Below are 17,813 nucleotides of genomic sequence, written 5' to 3'. Positions count from 1 at the left end.
TAAAATAAAAAACCAACCAAACCAAAAAAAAAAAAAAAAACCCAAAAAAACAAAGGGAAACAAATTTTATAATAAAAATGTGATAGAGGCTGGGTAGGGAACTAGGATAAAGCAAGCATAGTACAATGTCAAGGGCAGAATCTAGGTAGTGGCTATTATCAGTGTTCACTGTAAAATCTTTCAGCTTTATGTTAGAAAGTTTTTATGATGAAATACTGTAGAAAAAAGTTATAGGAATGATAAAGAAGGTGAGGATTTGGGAAAAGTCCATGGAGGATGTGGCATTCTTCCATCCTCTTCTTTGCTCTCAGCTACCTAATACTCCCTTAGCTATGAGTCCCTCAAGTTCCAAATTCCAATAGGCCTTGTCCTGGGCTCTAAAGAGCTGTCAAAAGTCCTGGAAGACTATTATCTTTTTAGTGGGGAGAAGACTTGGAGGAGCAGAAGCAGACTTGGGAATCAGATAAGACCCACCCACCCCACAGCCATTTGGTAAGGCACCCTCTATCTGGGTTCTTCCTAATACCTGCCTCTGGGTACCAGGTAGCGGCTCTCTTCATCCTAGTTTCCTGTCTGAGCTTCTGTAGAGTTTGGCTTCGGATGGTAACTTGAAATACTTCAAAGGTGAAAACAACACTTTATTTCTAATACTCTTAATTTTCTTTAGTATTTTTTTTGAAATAATGCTGAATTTAGGGTAATATATCAAGTTTTGAGAGAGAATGTGACAGACTGAAGTTCTTTAGACTGTAGGGTCACCGCCTCCCCCCCCTCCATGCGGACTGATACCAGTCCGAGGTTCACAAGGGCAGAGACTGGAAGTTACTAGTCTGGTTCTCCCTCTCTACCCTGTGTCCCAACATAGATTCCTTTTCCAATTTCAGCCCTTTAGGAGCCTCTTCTCAGAGAACACTTACACAGGGTCTTGTACCTTTGCCAGGTGCTAGCTTAAATACTTCACTTTTAATTTTTTTGGCTGAAATTCCTGAGCCAGGGATCTAACCCCGTCACAGCAGCTATCCAAGCCACAGCAGTGACAAGGATGGATCCTTAACCCACTGAGCCATAAGGGAACTCCTATTTTAAGTACTTTAAATGTGATAATTGACTTAAAACAACAATCCTAGCACGTAATTGCCATTGTTATTCCCATTTAACAGATGAGAATACTGACCAAGGGAGATTAAGCAACTTGCTCAGGGAACTGCCTGTGAAATGCAGAAATCTGGCTCCAGAGGCAGCGCTCCTCTTGAGTCATCAGCAGTTGCTGCCTTTGTAACCAAGTGCCTAATTGCCCATCTCCGAAAAAAACCAGTTCAATTAAAGGTATTAATAAGTCCACATGGCATTAAGTATTATTTTAATGATTCCACAAGCTCTACCTACAGAGGAACTTCAGTGTTTGGGATTTCAAACTATGTTTAGAAAAGGCGTTGATGGCAGGAGGCAAGGGTGCCCCTCAGATGAGCCCTTCAAATTACCCTTCCCTAGGAAGAAGGACTCCAGAGAATCGCCGGTTAAGGGGGATGGTGTTTGGGGGTTTTCAAGAGAGGAAATATTTAAAGCCAACGGCTGACATACTGTTTTGGAGGGGTAAAAACTCATTTTCGGAACACAAGTTTCTAGCCTGGATAAAGAGTAAATGACGTTAACACTTTCTTTCATCTTAATCGCCCAAGCTTGCTCTAATTTTGCTTCTCAAACCTGGGGCATTCCCTCCATTATTTCATCTGCCCTCTTAGCTTCGCATCCCTTTTGAAGTAGGTGGTGGTAGCATACTCAAAACGCAGGTTCCTTTCTTTTCCCTTAATCTACCGCAGGTCGTCGTCGGGGAAAGGGTTAACCCGGAGGGTGGGGAGGAGGGTCGGGCTCACACCTTTCCCAGAGACCTCGGGCTGCGGCGGGGCCCGGGAGGGGCGGAGGCTGGGGCCAGACGCCTCGCCGCCTTTGCTCGGCGAATAGCAGTGCGCTGCCCGCCCGGATTGGAGCAGCAGCATCACGCTGACCTCTGCCTGGGATGTAAACCCAGCCGGCCGCTGCGGGCAGAGGAAGACTCTCGACTCCTTCGGGAAAGCCAGACCCAAACCTCAGCAGCCGGCTCCGACCAGCGTGCAAGGAGCAGCGGCAGCCTAGACCTGGGCAGCGCCCAGCGGCTGCTGCGGGAAGCGGAGGGAGCCCTGCGCGGGCGCGGGCGGGGAGCGTGCGTCCGTTCGCACAGGCAGCGGGAGGAGGGGCGGCGCGAGCCATGGCCGGGGACAGCGAGCAGACCCTGCAGAACCACCAGCAGCCCAACGGCGGCGAACCCTTCCTGATCGGCGTCAGCGGAGGCACGGCCAGCGGCAAGGTATGGCGAGGCCCCGGTGCTCTCTTCCCTTCCCCCTCCCCGTCCCAGGCCTGGGCCCGGCGGCGGCGGCGCATGTGGCCGGCGGCCGCGGGCCGTGTCAGTTGCTGCAGCCACCGCGTGGCCCGCGCGCCTCCGCTCCTGGCGGCACTCCAGCGCTGGGTCTTAACCGCGCGGATTCCGGGCGCCGCGTCGGGGGACGGGCGGGTGGGGACTCGGGCCATCTGAGGTTCCAGGGGTACCCTTGCCACCGAGCACGGGGCTGGCGCGCAACCTCTTGTTCTTTTACCCTGCGGTGGTAACTCGTGGCCAGGGTCCTAATGGGGGAGGGGCGGAGAAAGCAGATCTTATTGTTTTGCGAGTACGACATGGGAGACCCTTAAAAGCAGGGTTCTCTAAGAACCCCGAGACACACATCTTCCCTTGGCCTGACTTTGATGTGTCGCCCCGGTGCCAAGGGCGGAGCGAGCCGGGTAGCCCGACCGGGAGGGCTGCGGGAGCCCGCGAGGCGGCGTCCCAGGGAAGGGGAGCCCCACTTGGGCTGGACACGGGGCTGGGGATTGCAGGGGTTTCCAGACACAATCCTGAAAGACAAATAGGCGAGGTGACATCAATGAAATGATAATAGTCGGGGCTTCTCTCTCTTTCTCTCTATTTTTTTTTTTTTTTTTGGTTATGAGAGGAAACGCTGTCGGCTTGAATGAGAAAGTTGTGCTGGCTACGTGCTCTTCGATATGTGGGGCGTACGCGTCTTGGATCCACGGAAGAGGTCGTCCTCTGGGTGTCTGACTTGTCGAGAAGCCTGCTTTCTTTGTTTTTTCAGCTAGGCAAAGAAGAGACTAGGGAAACGCTTTTAAATTACCCCCGGCTTTTTCTGCAGGTGAAGGGTGGAGTCCTCCCAGATGTTTCTTTCTTTGCTCCCCTGCCTTTAAGATGTGGCTACTTGTTTCCTCTACTGTTTAACAATCTCCCAGTTCATTTGGTGCACAGGCTCAAGGGGAGCCTGCGAGAGATGGGCGCTGCGCACTGGGTTTGGGGAGGCGGGATGATGCCTCCTAGGGCCGGGGAGAGCAGAGCAGGAAGGCTCGTTGGCGCCATGAGAAGCCAGCCACGAGGTATTTCGCTCCGGATCCGACTCTTCCGTGGCCCCTCCCCCATTTTCGTTTTACATTTTTCCCTCCAGGTCTGGATTACTTTGGCGCGTGGGGCCCAGACACGGCAGCTGGCGCTGTGGAACTTCTTTATTGATTAGTTAATCTTGTCCGTAGCTCCCAGGGCTGGGAATCGGCCAGCTTTAGATCCCAGAAGTTTACGAAACCCCTGATTGAGTGCATTTTTTAATTTTTAATTTTTAAAAACATGTTCTTTGCTGGTCCTATTACTAGTAAGGCAAAACCAAACCAGGATGCCAGCTTTTTAAGGAAGTGTACCTGTTCGACTGGAATTCACCGAGGGCCCCCCCCCCCCCGCATATTCCTATTGTATGGGACCCTTTTTGTTGTTGATGACTATATTCCCAGTGCTTCTAGCAAGATGCCTGACAGGTAGTTGGGCCCAAGTATTATCCTGAGATCCAGCCTTCCTAGGGTGAAGGAGACTGAAATTGGCAGATGAGTGTAGCTTTTAGAAACAAAATGACCTTGGCAATCATCTAAATAATGTAGTCATTACAGAGGTGGAAGCTGAGATCCTGAAAGATGAAATAACCCCCTTTTTCTTGTGCGCCTCGATCATCACCTGTTCTCAGTTGATAATAAGTAGAAATTTAAGTGTTGTTTCAGTAGGGTGTCAGGTAGGAGCTAGTAGTGAGCCATGAAGGGCCCTGCTACTAACTCTGCTTTCCCTACTTCTCATCAAGGAGGAAGAGACTCCCAAGAAAGGGTCTGTTGTCGTATTTTGAGAGCATGTTATATATTTTGGGCATTTACAAATACTTTGTCATTGTTTAAGGTTATTTTATAATTTTTTTTTGGTTGCTAAAAAAAGTCCAAAGGAGCATTGATCTTCTGAAATTCTATACTGTAGTCAGTTTGCTCCAATTATGTCTTGATTCCCTATTCCAGTCCTTAGAGCCTTTCCTCCAAGGAATTTGAAGGTTTTTGTTTTTTTTTTTTCTCTAAGGATGGTCAGCATCAATACACTGGACCTCCTTTGGAAGCTTCAAGCCTAAACATTGTAGTACAGGAGGGTCTGGAAGCAAGGTTGATACTCTATCCCCTGGGTATTTACTCTGTGCTTGTTAAAGGAATTTGGGAGAAGGCAAGGGCCTAAGGCATCAACCATAATGACAACTTTAGAGCTAGAAGGAAACTCAGAGGCCCTGGAGTTCAACACTAATCTCTTCAGTCATAGATGGGAAAAATAATGAATTCAAATCATATATTTATTAGCGGTGGAGCCAGGGCTAGACCAGTGCTGCTCTGCTGCTCTTAAGATGAATTGACTAAGGCATGCCTGGAGAACATAAGTTTACACATTAAACCTGGAAAGGGGCTACTTGAAAATGGCTTCACAATGATTTCAGAGGTACTTGACTGAAAGGAAATGGAAATGCAGATTGCTTTGTACCCAGTGGCCACTCGGTATAGACCTTGATTGCTTCCTCCCTTCCTTTATAAGAAAAAACAACTCCCTGTTCAGCTCTTGAGAGCTCTGATTTGTCTCAATGTGATGGCTGCCCTGAGTTGCAAGTATTTTATCTTAGACTAAATTATTTTGGTGGTAGAAGGCAAAAATAACGACTGCTGGTCCACATATCACGTTTTTAAATTTTGTTTTAAAAGGAAGATGAAATAAAACTCTATGAGTAAGCTTCTGCTAAGCTGACATGACAAGTCATTGTTAAAAACTCATCTTCAGGGAATTCCCATAGTGGCTCAGTGGTAAGTAACCCGACTAATATCCATGAGGACAAGGGTTTGATCTCTGGCCTTGCTCAGTGGGTTAAGGATCCGGTGTTGTCATGATCTGTGGTGTAGGTTGAAGATGTGGCTCGGGTCTGGCATTGCTGTGGCTGTGGTGCAGGCCAGCAGCTGTAGCTCCCATTCGACACATAGCTGGGAATCTCCATATGCTGCGGGCGAGGCTCTAAAAAGGCAAACAAAAAACACAAACAAAAACCAGATTCTCCAATTTCCTCCTAGGACAGGTCTAGAGGAAGCAAGAAGTAACCCTGGAAGGGAAAAAGAAACAGTTTAAACTTCTCTACCTGCATATATATCCATGACTTTAGGTGCCATTCCCTCTCTGTATTTTGGCTGTTACGGTCCTTGTGACTTGTTCCTTGGCCAATGAAAATAGCTCCTTGATCTGCGCTGCCCTCTGAGAGTGGTCTTCCTTAGTTTAGCTCAGTGTCACTCTTGTTTTGGGAAACTGGATGTCTCTCCATTGCCAAGACTACAGGTCAGATATTTCAGCACAGTGCACATACCCCGGCCCCAAGTGTGGTCCCAGACTTGTTTATTTTCCCAGCTTTGGCCTCCCCCCGCCAACCCGCAACACCCAAATGTATGAAGACACATTTGTAGAACTGCTTTCACTTATGCTTTTGCTCCTGGTCTTTTCTTTGGAATGGCCTTTCCTTTTTTTTTTTTTTTTTTTTTTTTTTTTTCTTTTTGCCATTTCTTGGGCCGCTCCTGCGGCACATGGAGGTTACCAGGCTAGGGGGCGAATCAGAGCTGCAGCCGCCAGCCTACACAACACGGAATCTCAGCTGCGTCTGCAATCTACACCACAGCTCATGGCAATGCTGGATCCTTAACCCACTGAGCAAGGCCAGGAATGGAACCCAAAACTTCATGGTTCCTAGAAGGATTCGTTAACCACTGAGCCACGGCAGGAACTCCCCTTTACACCTTTTAAGGCTTCAGTTCTGTTAATACTTCCCCCCCAGGGAACTTTGTTATCCATTTCTTTAATCAGAATTATTTTTTTCTCTCTCTCGTGCTTCCAGAGTTTTACCTCATATTGCCTCATGCTGGGGTTATTCGTTGACTGCTTCCTCCGCTGTAATAAAAGTTCTATAAGATTGTGTCACTTGTTTCTCCCTTAATGCCCATTTTGGTGTTTGATATGGCTGATATGGCATTGGTGAACTGAGTTAGGCAGACCGTAATTTATAATTACCCTTTTATTCTTTTAATTCATAAGACTATTTGAATTGGGCTTTGAAGCCACAGTTGAAAGCATATTTAACTGTGCTCTTTGTGTTGCCATGACCTGATAGTAAAAAGGGCTGCTTGCCCCCACTTCCCATCCTAATATGTTGGAATTGCTTATTCAGAGCCTAGCATTTATTTAGTATGTAAAGGAATATTTGTTGAATGTCATTGTGCAGAATAGTGTGGTAAGTGCTGGGGGTTGAGAGGAAGTCAGGATATAAGGAAATATGAGAGAGAGTCTCCAAAGTATTTTAGAATTACAAGCTGCTTAAACGGCCTCTGCCATCAGGCCAACTTATCATTAAAGCTTCTGATTATCTTTTCCGTTTGAAGTTGGGCAGGTGTCTTCCCCCTGGATGGATAACAATGGATGATGTTAGGAGAGTTTTTGCCTTGCCAGATGTCGTGTAGCTGATAAATGATAGAACTTGGATTGGAATCCAGGTTTTTCTTTTTCTAAATCTGCCTGTTTTGAACTTCTTCATCAGTAGTGACCAATCCTCAGAGGTATTTTGAAGGAGGTCGGTCTGACAGTATATGAATAACACAGACCAAGAGAGGAAATTGCAATCTCCTTGGAGGTGGGGGCTGTCACCTCAGCTTGACCATGAGTCAGCATCTGCTTTTGGGAGCGCTCTGGAATGCTCCCTGGACCTGCAGCTCCTCAGCTCCCATTGCCCTGTTCCTGGAACCTCAGCAGCCACCCCCATCTGGCCAGATCACTCATTCCCCATCATCCTTCCATCAGGTGCTCCTAGAACCACGGGACTGCTTTGGTCCTTCTGCTGTTTTTCTCAGAGCTGACATTGTCTGCATTGTCCCTGAGCTGCAGTCTGGCTCCATCCAGCCCTGCTGAGCTCCTGCCACCCTCGCCTTTGCTCTCTATGCCAGCCACACCCCCAGCCACTGCCCAGAGCTCTTCTCACTAGCTGTTTGCTCTGCCTGAAATTCCCCTCTTGTTCACTGCACCAGTGCCTAGCACGGTGCTTGCTGGAATGATGCCCGACAGCAGGTGTTGCAAGCCTCCAGTCATTCCTTTCCTGAGCCTTTCCTCAATTGCCACCTCCTTTATTTCTTGTTGGAAAGTCTTTGGAGTTCCTGTTGTGGCTCAGTGATTAAAAACCCAACTAGTATCCATGAGGATGCGGGTTTGATGTTAGGGATCCTGCATTGCTGTGGCTGTGGCATAGGCTGGCATCTGCAGCTCCAATTTAACCCCTAGCTAGGGAACTTCCATATGCCTAGGTGTGGCACTAAAAAGAAAAAAAAAAGCCTTTGAAGTGTAGTTTCTAGTGCCCACTCTTGTGTCTGAGGTCACCTGGAGCATTTACTCAGGTCTTCTGCTTGATGTTATTCCCTCCTCCCTGCTTCCCTCCCTCCCTTCCTTCTTTCCTACCTACAGTGTAGAAGGGTTCTCTTTTCCTTCTCCACCTCCACCCCAGCACATATTATGTGTAGACTTTAATGTTGCCCATTCTGACCAGTGTGAGTTTAATATGAGTTGGCTTTTTTGTGTGTGTGTGTGTGTTTGTTTTTAAATATTGAGCCATTTGAGCTGTGTGTGTGTATACATACATATATATATATATATATATATTTTTTTTTTTTTTTGTCTTTTCTATGGCCACACCCGCAGCATATGGAGGTTCTCAGGCTAGGGGTCAAATCGGAGATTTTGCTGCCAGCCTACACCACAGCCACAGCAACTTGGGATCCAAGCCACGTCTGTGACCTACACCACAGCTCATGGCAACGCCAGATCCTTAACCCACTGAGCGAGGGCAGGGATTGAACCAGCAGCCTCATGGTTCCTAGTCAGATTTGTTAACCACTGAGCCACGACCAGAACTCCTGTTTGTATATTTTGGAAATTAATCCCTGGTCAGTCACATCCTTTGCAGATATTTTCTCCCATTCCATAGGTGGTCTTTTCCTTGATTTTCTCCCTTCCTTCCTCCTATCCACCTTCCCTCTCTCCCTCTCTTCTTTTTATTTTTTATTTTATTTTATGTTAGGGCCACACCTGCAGCATATGGAAGTTCCCAGGCTAGGGGTTGAATTGGAATTGCAACTGCAGGCCTATGCCACAGCAATGCATCTCAGATCCAAGCCATGTCTGCAACCTATGCTGCAGCTACAGCAAGGCTGGATCCTTAACCCACTGAGTGAGGCCAGGGATTGAAACTGCATCCTCATAGATGGCTCTGTCAGGTTCTTAACCCACTGAGCCACAATAGGAACTCCTTTTTTTTTTTTTTTTTCTTTGTAAAATGGCCATACCTGTGGGATATGAAAGTCGTGGCCAGGGATTGAATCTGAGCCACATCTGCAGCAATGCTGGATCCCTTAATGCATTATGTGGGGCGGGGGGTGGAACCTGTTTCTCTGCAGTGGCCAGAGCCACTGCAGTTGGATTCGTAACCTACTGTGCCACAGAGGGAACTCCTGATATTATTTCTTTGTTGAGTCTTGCTCTCATGAGGTTCTGTGATGGAGATGGATTATATTTGGAAATTTCACAGCTGAAGACATGACCTTTGTTCCTAGTGAGATTTGAGACGGTGATGCTGGAGCTGCTTAAGATCTCTAAGATTTGAGGGTATATTTCATGTGTGTATATGTTTATATGCCTTCTTGTCCTTTAAACTTTTTAAAATCATTAAACCAATTTATCATTAAAGCATTGATTATCTTGTTATACTGTACCATGTATCTGTATATCTGTATAAATATAATCAATATATAATTAAAAACAAAAATAGGAATTATGAAAGGATAAAAAAATGAAATACTTAAAAATTGTGGTTTCTTTAATGGTATATAAAACCTTTAGGTTCTTGAAGTTCCTGTTGTGGTACAGCTGAAATGAATCTGACTAGTATCCATGAGGTTGCAGGTTTGATCCCTGGCCTCGCTCAATGGGTTAAGGATCTGGCGTTGCCATGAGCTGTGGTGTAGGTCACAGACTCGGCTCGGATCTGGCATTGCTGTGGCTGTGGTGTAGGCCGGCAGTTGCAGCTCTGATTCGACCCCTAGCCTGGGAACTTCGGTATGCCACAGGTGTGGCCCTAAAAAGCAAAAACAAAACAAAACAAAACAAAACAAAACAAAAAAACCCCCAAAAAACGTTTAGGTTCTTACTGAATTTTTTATTTTTAACAATCTTATTTCAAATGTGGTGATTCATGGATCTTGGATGATCTTGGTGATATTACTCTTAGTGATAACTACAAGGGTGAAAGTTTGGTTCTAAGTCTCATGAATATTGATTTAATGATCATATTTGAAAAAGTTGTTTCCTAAAATGATCCAAGTGTTAGAGTCTCATCATTTGTAGTATTTACTAAATCATGATGGTCCCATCCCCCAATTATGCAGTAGCTTTTGTTAAAAATCAGCTATAAAATTTTCATCAAGGAGTTCCTGTCGTGGCACAGTAGAAACGAATCCGACCAGGAGCCATGAGTTTGTGGGTTCAATCCCTGGCCTCGCTCAGTGGGTTAAGGATCTGGCATTGCCACGACCTGTGGTGTAGGTCACAGACGTGGCTCTGATCTGGCATTGCTGTGGCTGTGGTGTAGGCTGGTGGCTATAGCTCCGATTCAGCCCCTAGCCTGGGAACCTCCATATGCCTCAGGTGTGGCCCTAAAAAGCCAAAAAAAAGCCAAAAATTTTTTTTTCATCATCTTTTTTGTACATCAGTTGTTTTTGCAAACTAAGGCGCTTCATGTAATGTTTTTTAACTAGTGGATTCAAAACCCACTAAAAACCTCATTTGGAATTATTTACAAGTTTTTACAAGTTTCTCTTTGTGTTTTATAGGTGCATAGTTTTTGGCAACTAAGATGCCTAATGATGGAAACATTTCCAAAATATTTAACATTTAATTTGATAATCTGATTTTAATATGTGTATTAATTTTCTTTCGACCCTACATAAAACAACTCAAAACCTTTAATGTGAAGTGTTTCCAAATGAACAAATAACTACAAAATTTACATGAATATAAAAGGGAAAAGACATACTTTTCTAAAAGATAAACTAAAAGGTGTAAAAAGTCAGTTGTGGACAAAAAACTCATCAGCATTCAGTTCACATGCATGAAAGAGTTAAAATCTAAAAGGAGAGTTTACTCAAAAAGCCAAGTATTTACAATCATGAAGGTACCATCAATAGACTATTTAACCTGAAAAGTATAATCATATAAAACATTGGACTTTTAGGAGTTTCCCCTGTGGCTCAGTGAGTTAAGAATCCAACTGCTGTGGCTCAGGTCACTGCAGAGGTGTAGGTTCGATTCCTTGCCTGGAAACTTACATGTACTGTGGGTGTGCCCATTAAGAAAAATTAAAAAAATAATATTATAAGCAGTCATTTGATTAGATATGGGGGCATTGGTTTTATAATGAATTATATATGCTTTGAGAGTTTTGAATGATGGTAAGATGGTGATAATTCTAAAAAAGACCAATTTGCACCGTCAACCTGGCTATTAAAAACGATCTTTTTTAATAGCATGGGGTTCTTTTAAAAATAAGTTCTTTTCACATGGTTACTTCCTGTGAAAGTGTAGGAAGGAGTTCCTGCTGTGGGTTAAGGGTCTGGTGTTGCTGCAACTGTGGCTTAGGTTGCAACTTCGGCTGGGATTTGATCCCTGGCCTGGGAACTTCCATATGCTGCACGCGCAGCCAGAAAAAAAAAAAAAAAAAAAAAAAAAAAGGGAAAATGCAGGGAAAGTGTCAGGAGTATTTCTGAACTTTTCACACTTCCTATAGTAACCTTGAGTACCCTACCTCTTAACCTTGAGTACCCTACTTATTAAACTTGAGTGCCCTACATAGTAACCTGGAGCATCCTCTGGTGTCTAGCAATGCCTTTCTTCCCATCCCCTGTGGTCCCACACTTCATTTTGGTAGAGCAATGTTTTTACAATAACAGGGACAGAAGATTCTATCACTTACCTCTTGTATGACTTGTGGCACGTTACTGATGAGTTTCTGTAAGAATTTTGCCTGGAGAGTTCCAATTGTGGCCCAGTGGAAGTGAATCTGACTAGTATGCATGAGGTTGTAGGTTTGGTCCCTGGCCTCGCTCATTGGGTTGGGGATCTATCTGGTGTTTCCCTGAGCTGTGGTGTAGGTCGCAGTGTCGGCTCAGATCTGGCATTGCTGTGCCTGTGGTGTAGGCCGGTGGCTACAGCTCCAATTCAACTCCTAGCCTGGGAACCTCTGTATGCCTCAGGTGTGGCCCTAAAAAGACGACCAAAAAAAAAAAAAAAAAAAAAAAAGAATTTTGCCTGGTGCATACATTATGGAAGCATAATAATTTTGAGTGTCGTTGAAATTGAGTTACATTCCTTTATTGCTTTAATCAGTCTGTAAGTATTCTTTCCAGTCTAATAGTCTGGCTGTTCCCTACCTCCCCTCCCCTTGGCTGAAGAACAGTTTTGTCATATCTCAGCAAACATCCTCTGTTTGTTTGCCTGTCCTGTAGGAAGTTCAAGGCTCTGCAGGAGTCTCTGGGATCCCCTCCTCCTGTTTAGAGGAGGGAGACCTCTGCCTCTGCCCTTGCACACAGGTAGTCTCTCTCAGGCTGTACAGAGAGGCGTGTAGTAGAGTGATGCTCAGAGTACTGACCTGTGATTTTGGACTGTGGTCTATCAACGCATGTACATCCATTTCTATTAAGAGAATTTCGGGGAGTTCCTGTCGTGGTGCAGTGGTTAACGAATCCGACTAGGAACCATGAGGTTGAGGGTTCGATCCCTGCCCTTGCTCAGTGGGTTAATGATCCGGCGTTGCCGTGAGCTGTGGTGTAGATTGCAGACTCGGCTCGGATCCTGCGTTGCTGTGGCTCTGGCGTAGGCTGGCAGCTACAGCTCCGATTGGACCCCTAGCCTGGGAACCTCTATATGCCGCGGAAGCGGCCCAAGAAATGGCAAAAAAAAAAAAAAAAAAAAAAAAAAAAGCTAGGAAGAGAATTTCGGGAGTTCCCATCATGGCGCAGCGGAAACGAATCTGACTAGGAACCATAAGGTTGTGGCTTTGATCCCTGGCCTTGCTCAGTGGGTTAAGGATCCAGCGTTACTGTGAGCCATGGTGTAGGTCGAAGATGCGGCTTGGATCTGGCATTGCTGTGGCTCTGGCGTAGGTGAGTAGCTACAGCTCTGATTAGACCCCTAGCCTGGGAACCTCTATATGCTGAAGGTGCGGCCCTAAAAAAAAAGGGACAAAAGACCAAAAAAAAGAATCTCGGAGAATTCTTTATCCCTCTTACGTGGTTTTGACATCAATTGTTTTCATTCTGTGAGTAAAGAGTAGCAAAGCATAGAATTTCTGATATATTGTACATGTTGACATTTTAAAGTAATAATTGTTTCATTCTTTTAAATGTATCTAGCGGGCTCTGAGTACCACAATATTTTGACCTATTATCATCCATTTGAAAAATACATGAGTAAGCTCTTATTTGAATCAGAAATGTTCATTTTCCATTTTTTTCTCCTTGACATCATATGTCAGTGCCACTTCCTCCACAAAATGTTAATTTATTTTGATGCTTGAGAAACTTTTACTGATATCCTGTCATCCTTCTGCCGCAAAGATGTGTATGTACATTGGAATGACTTTTCTTTCCTGTTCTCATAAATCTCTTCAGTGTTCCTTTCTTTGGATTGCATCAGTACAGTTATTAGCATAAGTTAATCTGAACAAGTATATGCATTTTGATAAGTAATTAAACACAAAAGGTAGAATTTTGTCGGAAAGCAACGTGATGAGACAGATGAGGCTCCCCCACCCAATTATTTCATGTATTGGTGGATAATTACTCTTTAATGCTAGAATAAGATTTTTCACTTGTATAGATGTAAACTTTGAGAAACCTTGTTGATATACGTAGATGGGAAGGGAGAAATTTTGGTATGTCAAGGTTACTCAGTTTTTATCTTTTTTCCTTTTTGTCTTTTTAGGGCCTCACCTGTGGTACGTGGAATTTCCCAGGTTAGTGGCTGAATGGGACCTGCAGCTGCTGGCCTACACCGTAGCTACAGCAATGTAGGATCCAAGCCGAGTCTGCAACCTACACTGCAGCTCATGGCAATGCCGGATCCTTAATCCACTGAGCAGGGCCAGGGATGGAACCCGTATCCTCGTGGATTCTAGTCCAGTTTGTTATCACTGAGCCACAATGGGAACTCTAGTTTTTATCTTTTAAATTTTATGTCAGGCCCTGATGTATCTTTATGAATCAGCTGGATTGCCATTCAACCTTTTAATTTTGTTGAAAGCGGAAAACTAGACACCTCTAGACTTGTAAAAGGATTTGTTAACCACACATTAGGTTACTTCTTAGTCTCAGCACTAGTATTTCACATCACCCCTGTATGGCCAATGATTTAGGAAACTTGTGTTCCAGTCTGGCTTTGCCGGTTCCTTTTTAGGGATATTCATCTATAGTAGAGGTTCTTTCAATCTTTAACATTTCCCAGTTTTGTAACTTGCCTTGAGTATCTGATAATTTCCTCACCCCCAGTCATACAGATCAAGTACTACTGGAATCAATGCTGATCATGTGGTTGGCACTTTTTAAAAATTTTTTATATGTAGGGCTGCACCCATGGCATCTGGAAATTCCCAGGCTAGGAGTTGAATCAGAACTGCAGCTGCCAGCCTATGCCACAGCCACAGCAACACGGGATTCATGCGGCATCTGTGACTTCTCCACAGCTTGCGGCAATGCTGGATCCTTAACCCACTGAGTGAGGCCATGAATTGAACCTGCGTCCTCATGGATACTAGTCGGGTTCTTAATCTGCTGAGCCACAATGGAAACTCTGTGGTCGGCATTTATAATCTTCTGGTGTCAGTCTGAAAGACTGACATCTCTTGCCACCCGCCAGCATCCCCCTGCCCTCGATTTCTCTAGGTCCTGGAACTCTTGTGCAGTTTCTCTCACACATGTTGCTTCTTTTCCCTAGAGTCACTCGCTCCATCCACCCTCCTTCCTTTTCCTTGTCCAGGTAACCCTGGCTCATCTTTCCATCTGCATTCTCTCTCTACCAACCAGTCCTCCCTGGTGCAATTGAGTGTTGCTAAAGCATCCCATCAGACCTCAGTCATAAAATTCTCCCCATTTGCTGTGGTCCTTGCTGGTTTCGTCTGGCTTCCTCTCTAGACTGAGCTCTCTGGATCAGGGACTCGGTTTTCCTCACTGTTGCCTGAAGATCCGCACATGGGCTAAAACTAGTCTAGATAGGTTGTCAATAAATGTTTGTTAAATGACCAAATTTTCAGGACCTTTTCATCAAACTCCTTGACATCTTCACTGGGACATATAACACTAATCACACTGTCCAATATTTAACTCCTGATTCTCCCTCAAACATGCTTAACCTGCAGCCCTTCCCAACCCAACCAATGACATCTTCATCCTTCTTGTTGCTCACACCTAAGAACTTGGAGCCACTGACTGCTTTGCTTCATGTATATCTAGTCCATTAAGAAATCTTGTTGGCCCCACCTTCTTATCTGCTTGTCCACCATCTGACCGCTTTCCACGCCCACTGCTTCCACTCTGGTCCAAGCTACCAGCATCTCTCACTTGGGTTATTGCAGTAAAATTCTAACTCATCTCCCCGATCTACCCTTGTTATTATAAACTCTGTTCTTATCGTAGCAGCCAGAGTGATTCTGTTAAAATGAAGATTGGAAGTAATTTCCCAGCTTCTGCTCAAAACTGCAGTAGCTTCCCATTTTACTCCCCATAAAAGCCAAAGTCCTTACAAAGATCCACAAGGTCTTGGAGTTCCTGTTTTGGCTCAGAGGAAAGGCATCTGACTAGTATCCATGAGAACACAGGTTCAGTCCCTGGCCTTGCTCAGTGAGATAAGGATCTGGTGTTAGCGTGAGCTGTGGTGTAGGTCGCAGATGTGGCTCAGATCTGGTGTTGCTGTAGCTGTGGTGTAGGCTAGTGGCTACAGCTCCAGTTCCACCCCTGCTTGGGAACCTCCTTATGCCGCAGGTGTGGACCTAAAAAGAAAAAAAAAAGTAGCTCTTTTAAACCACAGTGGTTATAGTCCCTTTCTTAAAGGAGGGTAGATCATTTTTAGAGAAAAGCCATCTCTGTTTTGGGCAGCTTGCATTAGTCTGAATATAGACCTTTCATAGCATGGATGGGAGCTGGGGGAGTGCTGAAAGGAGTCATAGGGTGGGATGACATGTAGCTTTTTAGGTTCTTCTTTTTTTAAAACTTTTTAATTTTTATCACCACACCTGAGGCATATGGAAATTCCTAGGCCAAGGATTGCATATGAGATGCAGCTGTGATCTATGCTGCAGCTGCAGCAATGCCAGATCCTTTAACCTACTGCACTGAGCTGGGGAAGGAACCTGCACCTCTGCAGTGGCCCGAGTCGTTGCAGTTGGATTCTTAACCCACTGGGCCATAGCAGGATTTCTGCTTTTTGGCTCTTCTAAGTGTAGTGGCTTTGAGAGGGAATAAAGTATGTCTTTACTGAATTAGAGACTCAACATGACAAAGACACTTTCCCAAGCTTTATGTGTAATTTTGTGTTGTCTTTTGGAAGTATAAGTGTTCTTCCTTTTATCAGCACAGATGATATATAATTACATGTATTATGAACTTTAGTTTCTGCTGTAAAACAGCACTATTAAGATCTGACATGCTGCTATTTAAAATTCTTTTTCTGACAAAAGAAATGCAGATACTCTAAACTGAAGCAGTATGTTCTTTACTGTGCTAGTAAATTTGTGAGAGAACTGATAATAAAAAGTAGCTCTGAGCAGGAATAGAACTTGGAACCCAGGGCAGATGCCCAGGGGCCAGGGGTAACCTGCCCTGCCCTATCTGTGTGGCCGAGGGGTTGGCACCTCTGCCAATAGGTGCATTGGAATTAGCCTGGCATTTGTCAGAGCACCTGTGGTGTGCCTACCCTTTGTCTCAGTGGAAGGTTTTTTTTTGTTTGTTTGTTTTGGCTGCACCTGCAGCATATGGAAGTTCCCAGGCTAGGGGCAAATTGGAACTGCCACCCTATGCCAGCCACAGCAACTCGGGATCCAAGCCATGTTTGCAGCCTACACCACAGCCCACGGCAACATCGGATCCTTAACCTGCTGAGCAAGGTTAAGGATACTAGTTGGGTTTGTAACCTGCTGAGCCACATCAGGAACTCCTCAGTGGAGGGTTTCTGTCATATAGTATATTGGTTTTCTGCAGGAACTTTCTCCAGAATTTTTCTAGAAGTCCAGTTTGGTGAGGAGATTGGCTAAGAGCCCTGCTATTTCAGGTGGGGTGTGTCTCTTGGGGATCTGTTGATTTTTCTATCAAGGTAAAACATGCTATTTTAATTAGTAGAGAAAGTAAACCTTTGAAAGCCTAAGGAGCAGACTGTTGAATGACATGGAGTCATCAAATAAGAGGCAGTTAGTATTCTTCTGCAAGGCGGTACAGGCGGAGCCGTCCCTGTCTGACTCTGGAGGACGCAAGCCAGAGGCTGTGCTGGATGGACCATTTGGGCTCTGGAAGGACATGATCAGGGGACATCATGCTTGAAGTAGAAAGCTTGGGTTTTGTTTTTTTTTTTTTTTTTTTTTTTTTTTGTCTTTTTGCCATTTCTTGGGCCGCTCCTGCGGCATATGGAGGTTCCCAGGCTAGGGGTCCAATTGGAACTGTAGCTGCCAGCCTACGCCAGAGCCACAACAATGCAGGATCCGAGCCGCGTCTGCAACCCACACCACAGCTCACGGCAACGCCAGATCGTCAACCCACTAAGCAAGGGCAGGGACCGAACCCGCAACCTCATGGTTCCTAGTCGGATTCGTTAACCACTGCGCCACGACGGGAACTCCAAGCTTGGGTTTTGTACTGTTGAGAAGAACTGAGTCCCCAGCCTGCCACAAGGCTCCTTTTTCAGGTCTTGGTGCGCTAGCATCAAAGCTCTATGAAGTCTCTCTTTCAAGCAGGGATTAAAATAGAACTCCTCTAGGTTCAGATGGCCCCATGGGCTTCAGACCAGCTGCACTTGTGGTAACATCCCAGCTCCATCACTCTTCATCTGTTTCTTCTCAACCCCTTTCTACGTCCTTCAAGAGGCGATAAGGTCTAGCTTGGAGAGTTGCCAGGATTCCATGAGAAGGTGCAGAAGTACACATATCACGGGGGTTCTGCAGTGGGTAGACATGTGGTTTGTCCTCTGTGGCAGTTGTGCTGTCACTGCAGGCTCTTTGGCTGTCTTGCTGCCACTTCTAACCAGCATGGCTCCCCACACATGTGAGCCTGGCTGCTGTCCAGGC

At 45.3% G+C, this 17,813-nt stretch overlaps 1 protein-coding gene across 1 annotated transcript in view; it reads left to right on the top strand.

Moving 5' to 3' along the window:
- Window positions 1,889-17,813, top strand: part of UCK2 (uridine-cytidine kinase 2) — an 80,439-nt gene continuing 64,514 nt past the window's right edge. Inside the window, exon 1 of the mRNA XM_021089486.1 lies at window positions 1,889-2,344. Coding sequence (XP_020945145.1) covers window positions 2,246-2,344 — 99 coding nt within the window. The 5' untranslated portion in view covers window positions 1,889-2,245. The remainder of the gene's footprint in view (window positions 2,345-17,813) is intronic.

The sequence above is a fragment of the Sus scrofa genome, chromosome 4 (genome assembly GCF_000003025.6).
Source record: "Sus scrofa isolate TJ Tabasco breed Duroc chromosome 4, Sscrofa11.1, whole genome shotgun sequence".
In the NCBI taxonomy this organism is placed as follows: Eukaryota; Metazoa; Chordata; class Mammalia; order Artiodactyla; family Suidae; genus Sus; species Sus scrofa.
This window is presented reverse-complemented; position numbering and strand designations above follow the sequence as displayed.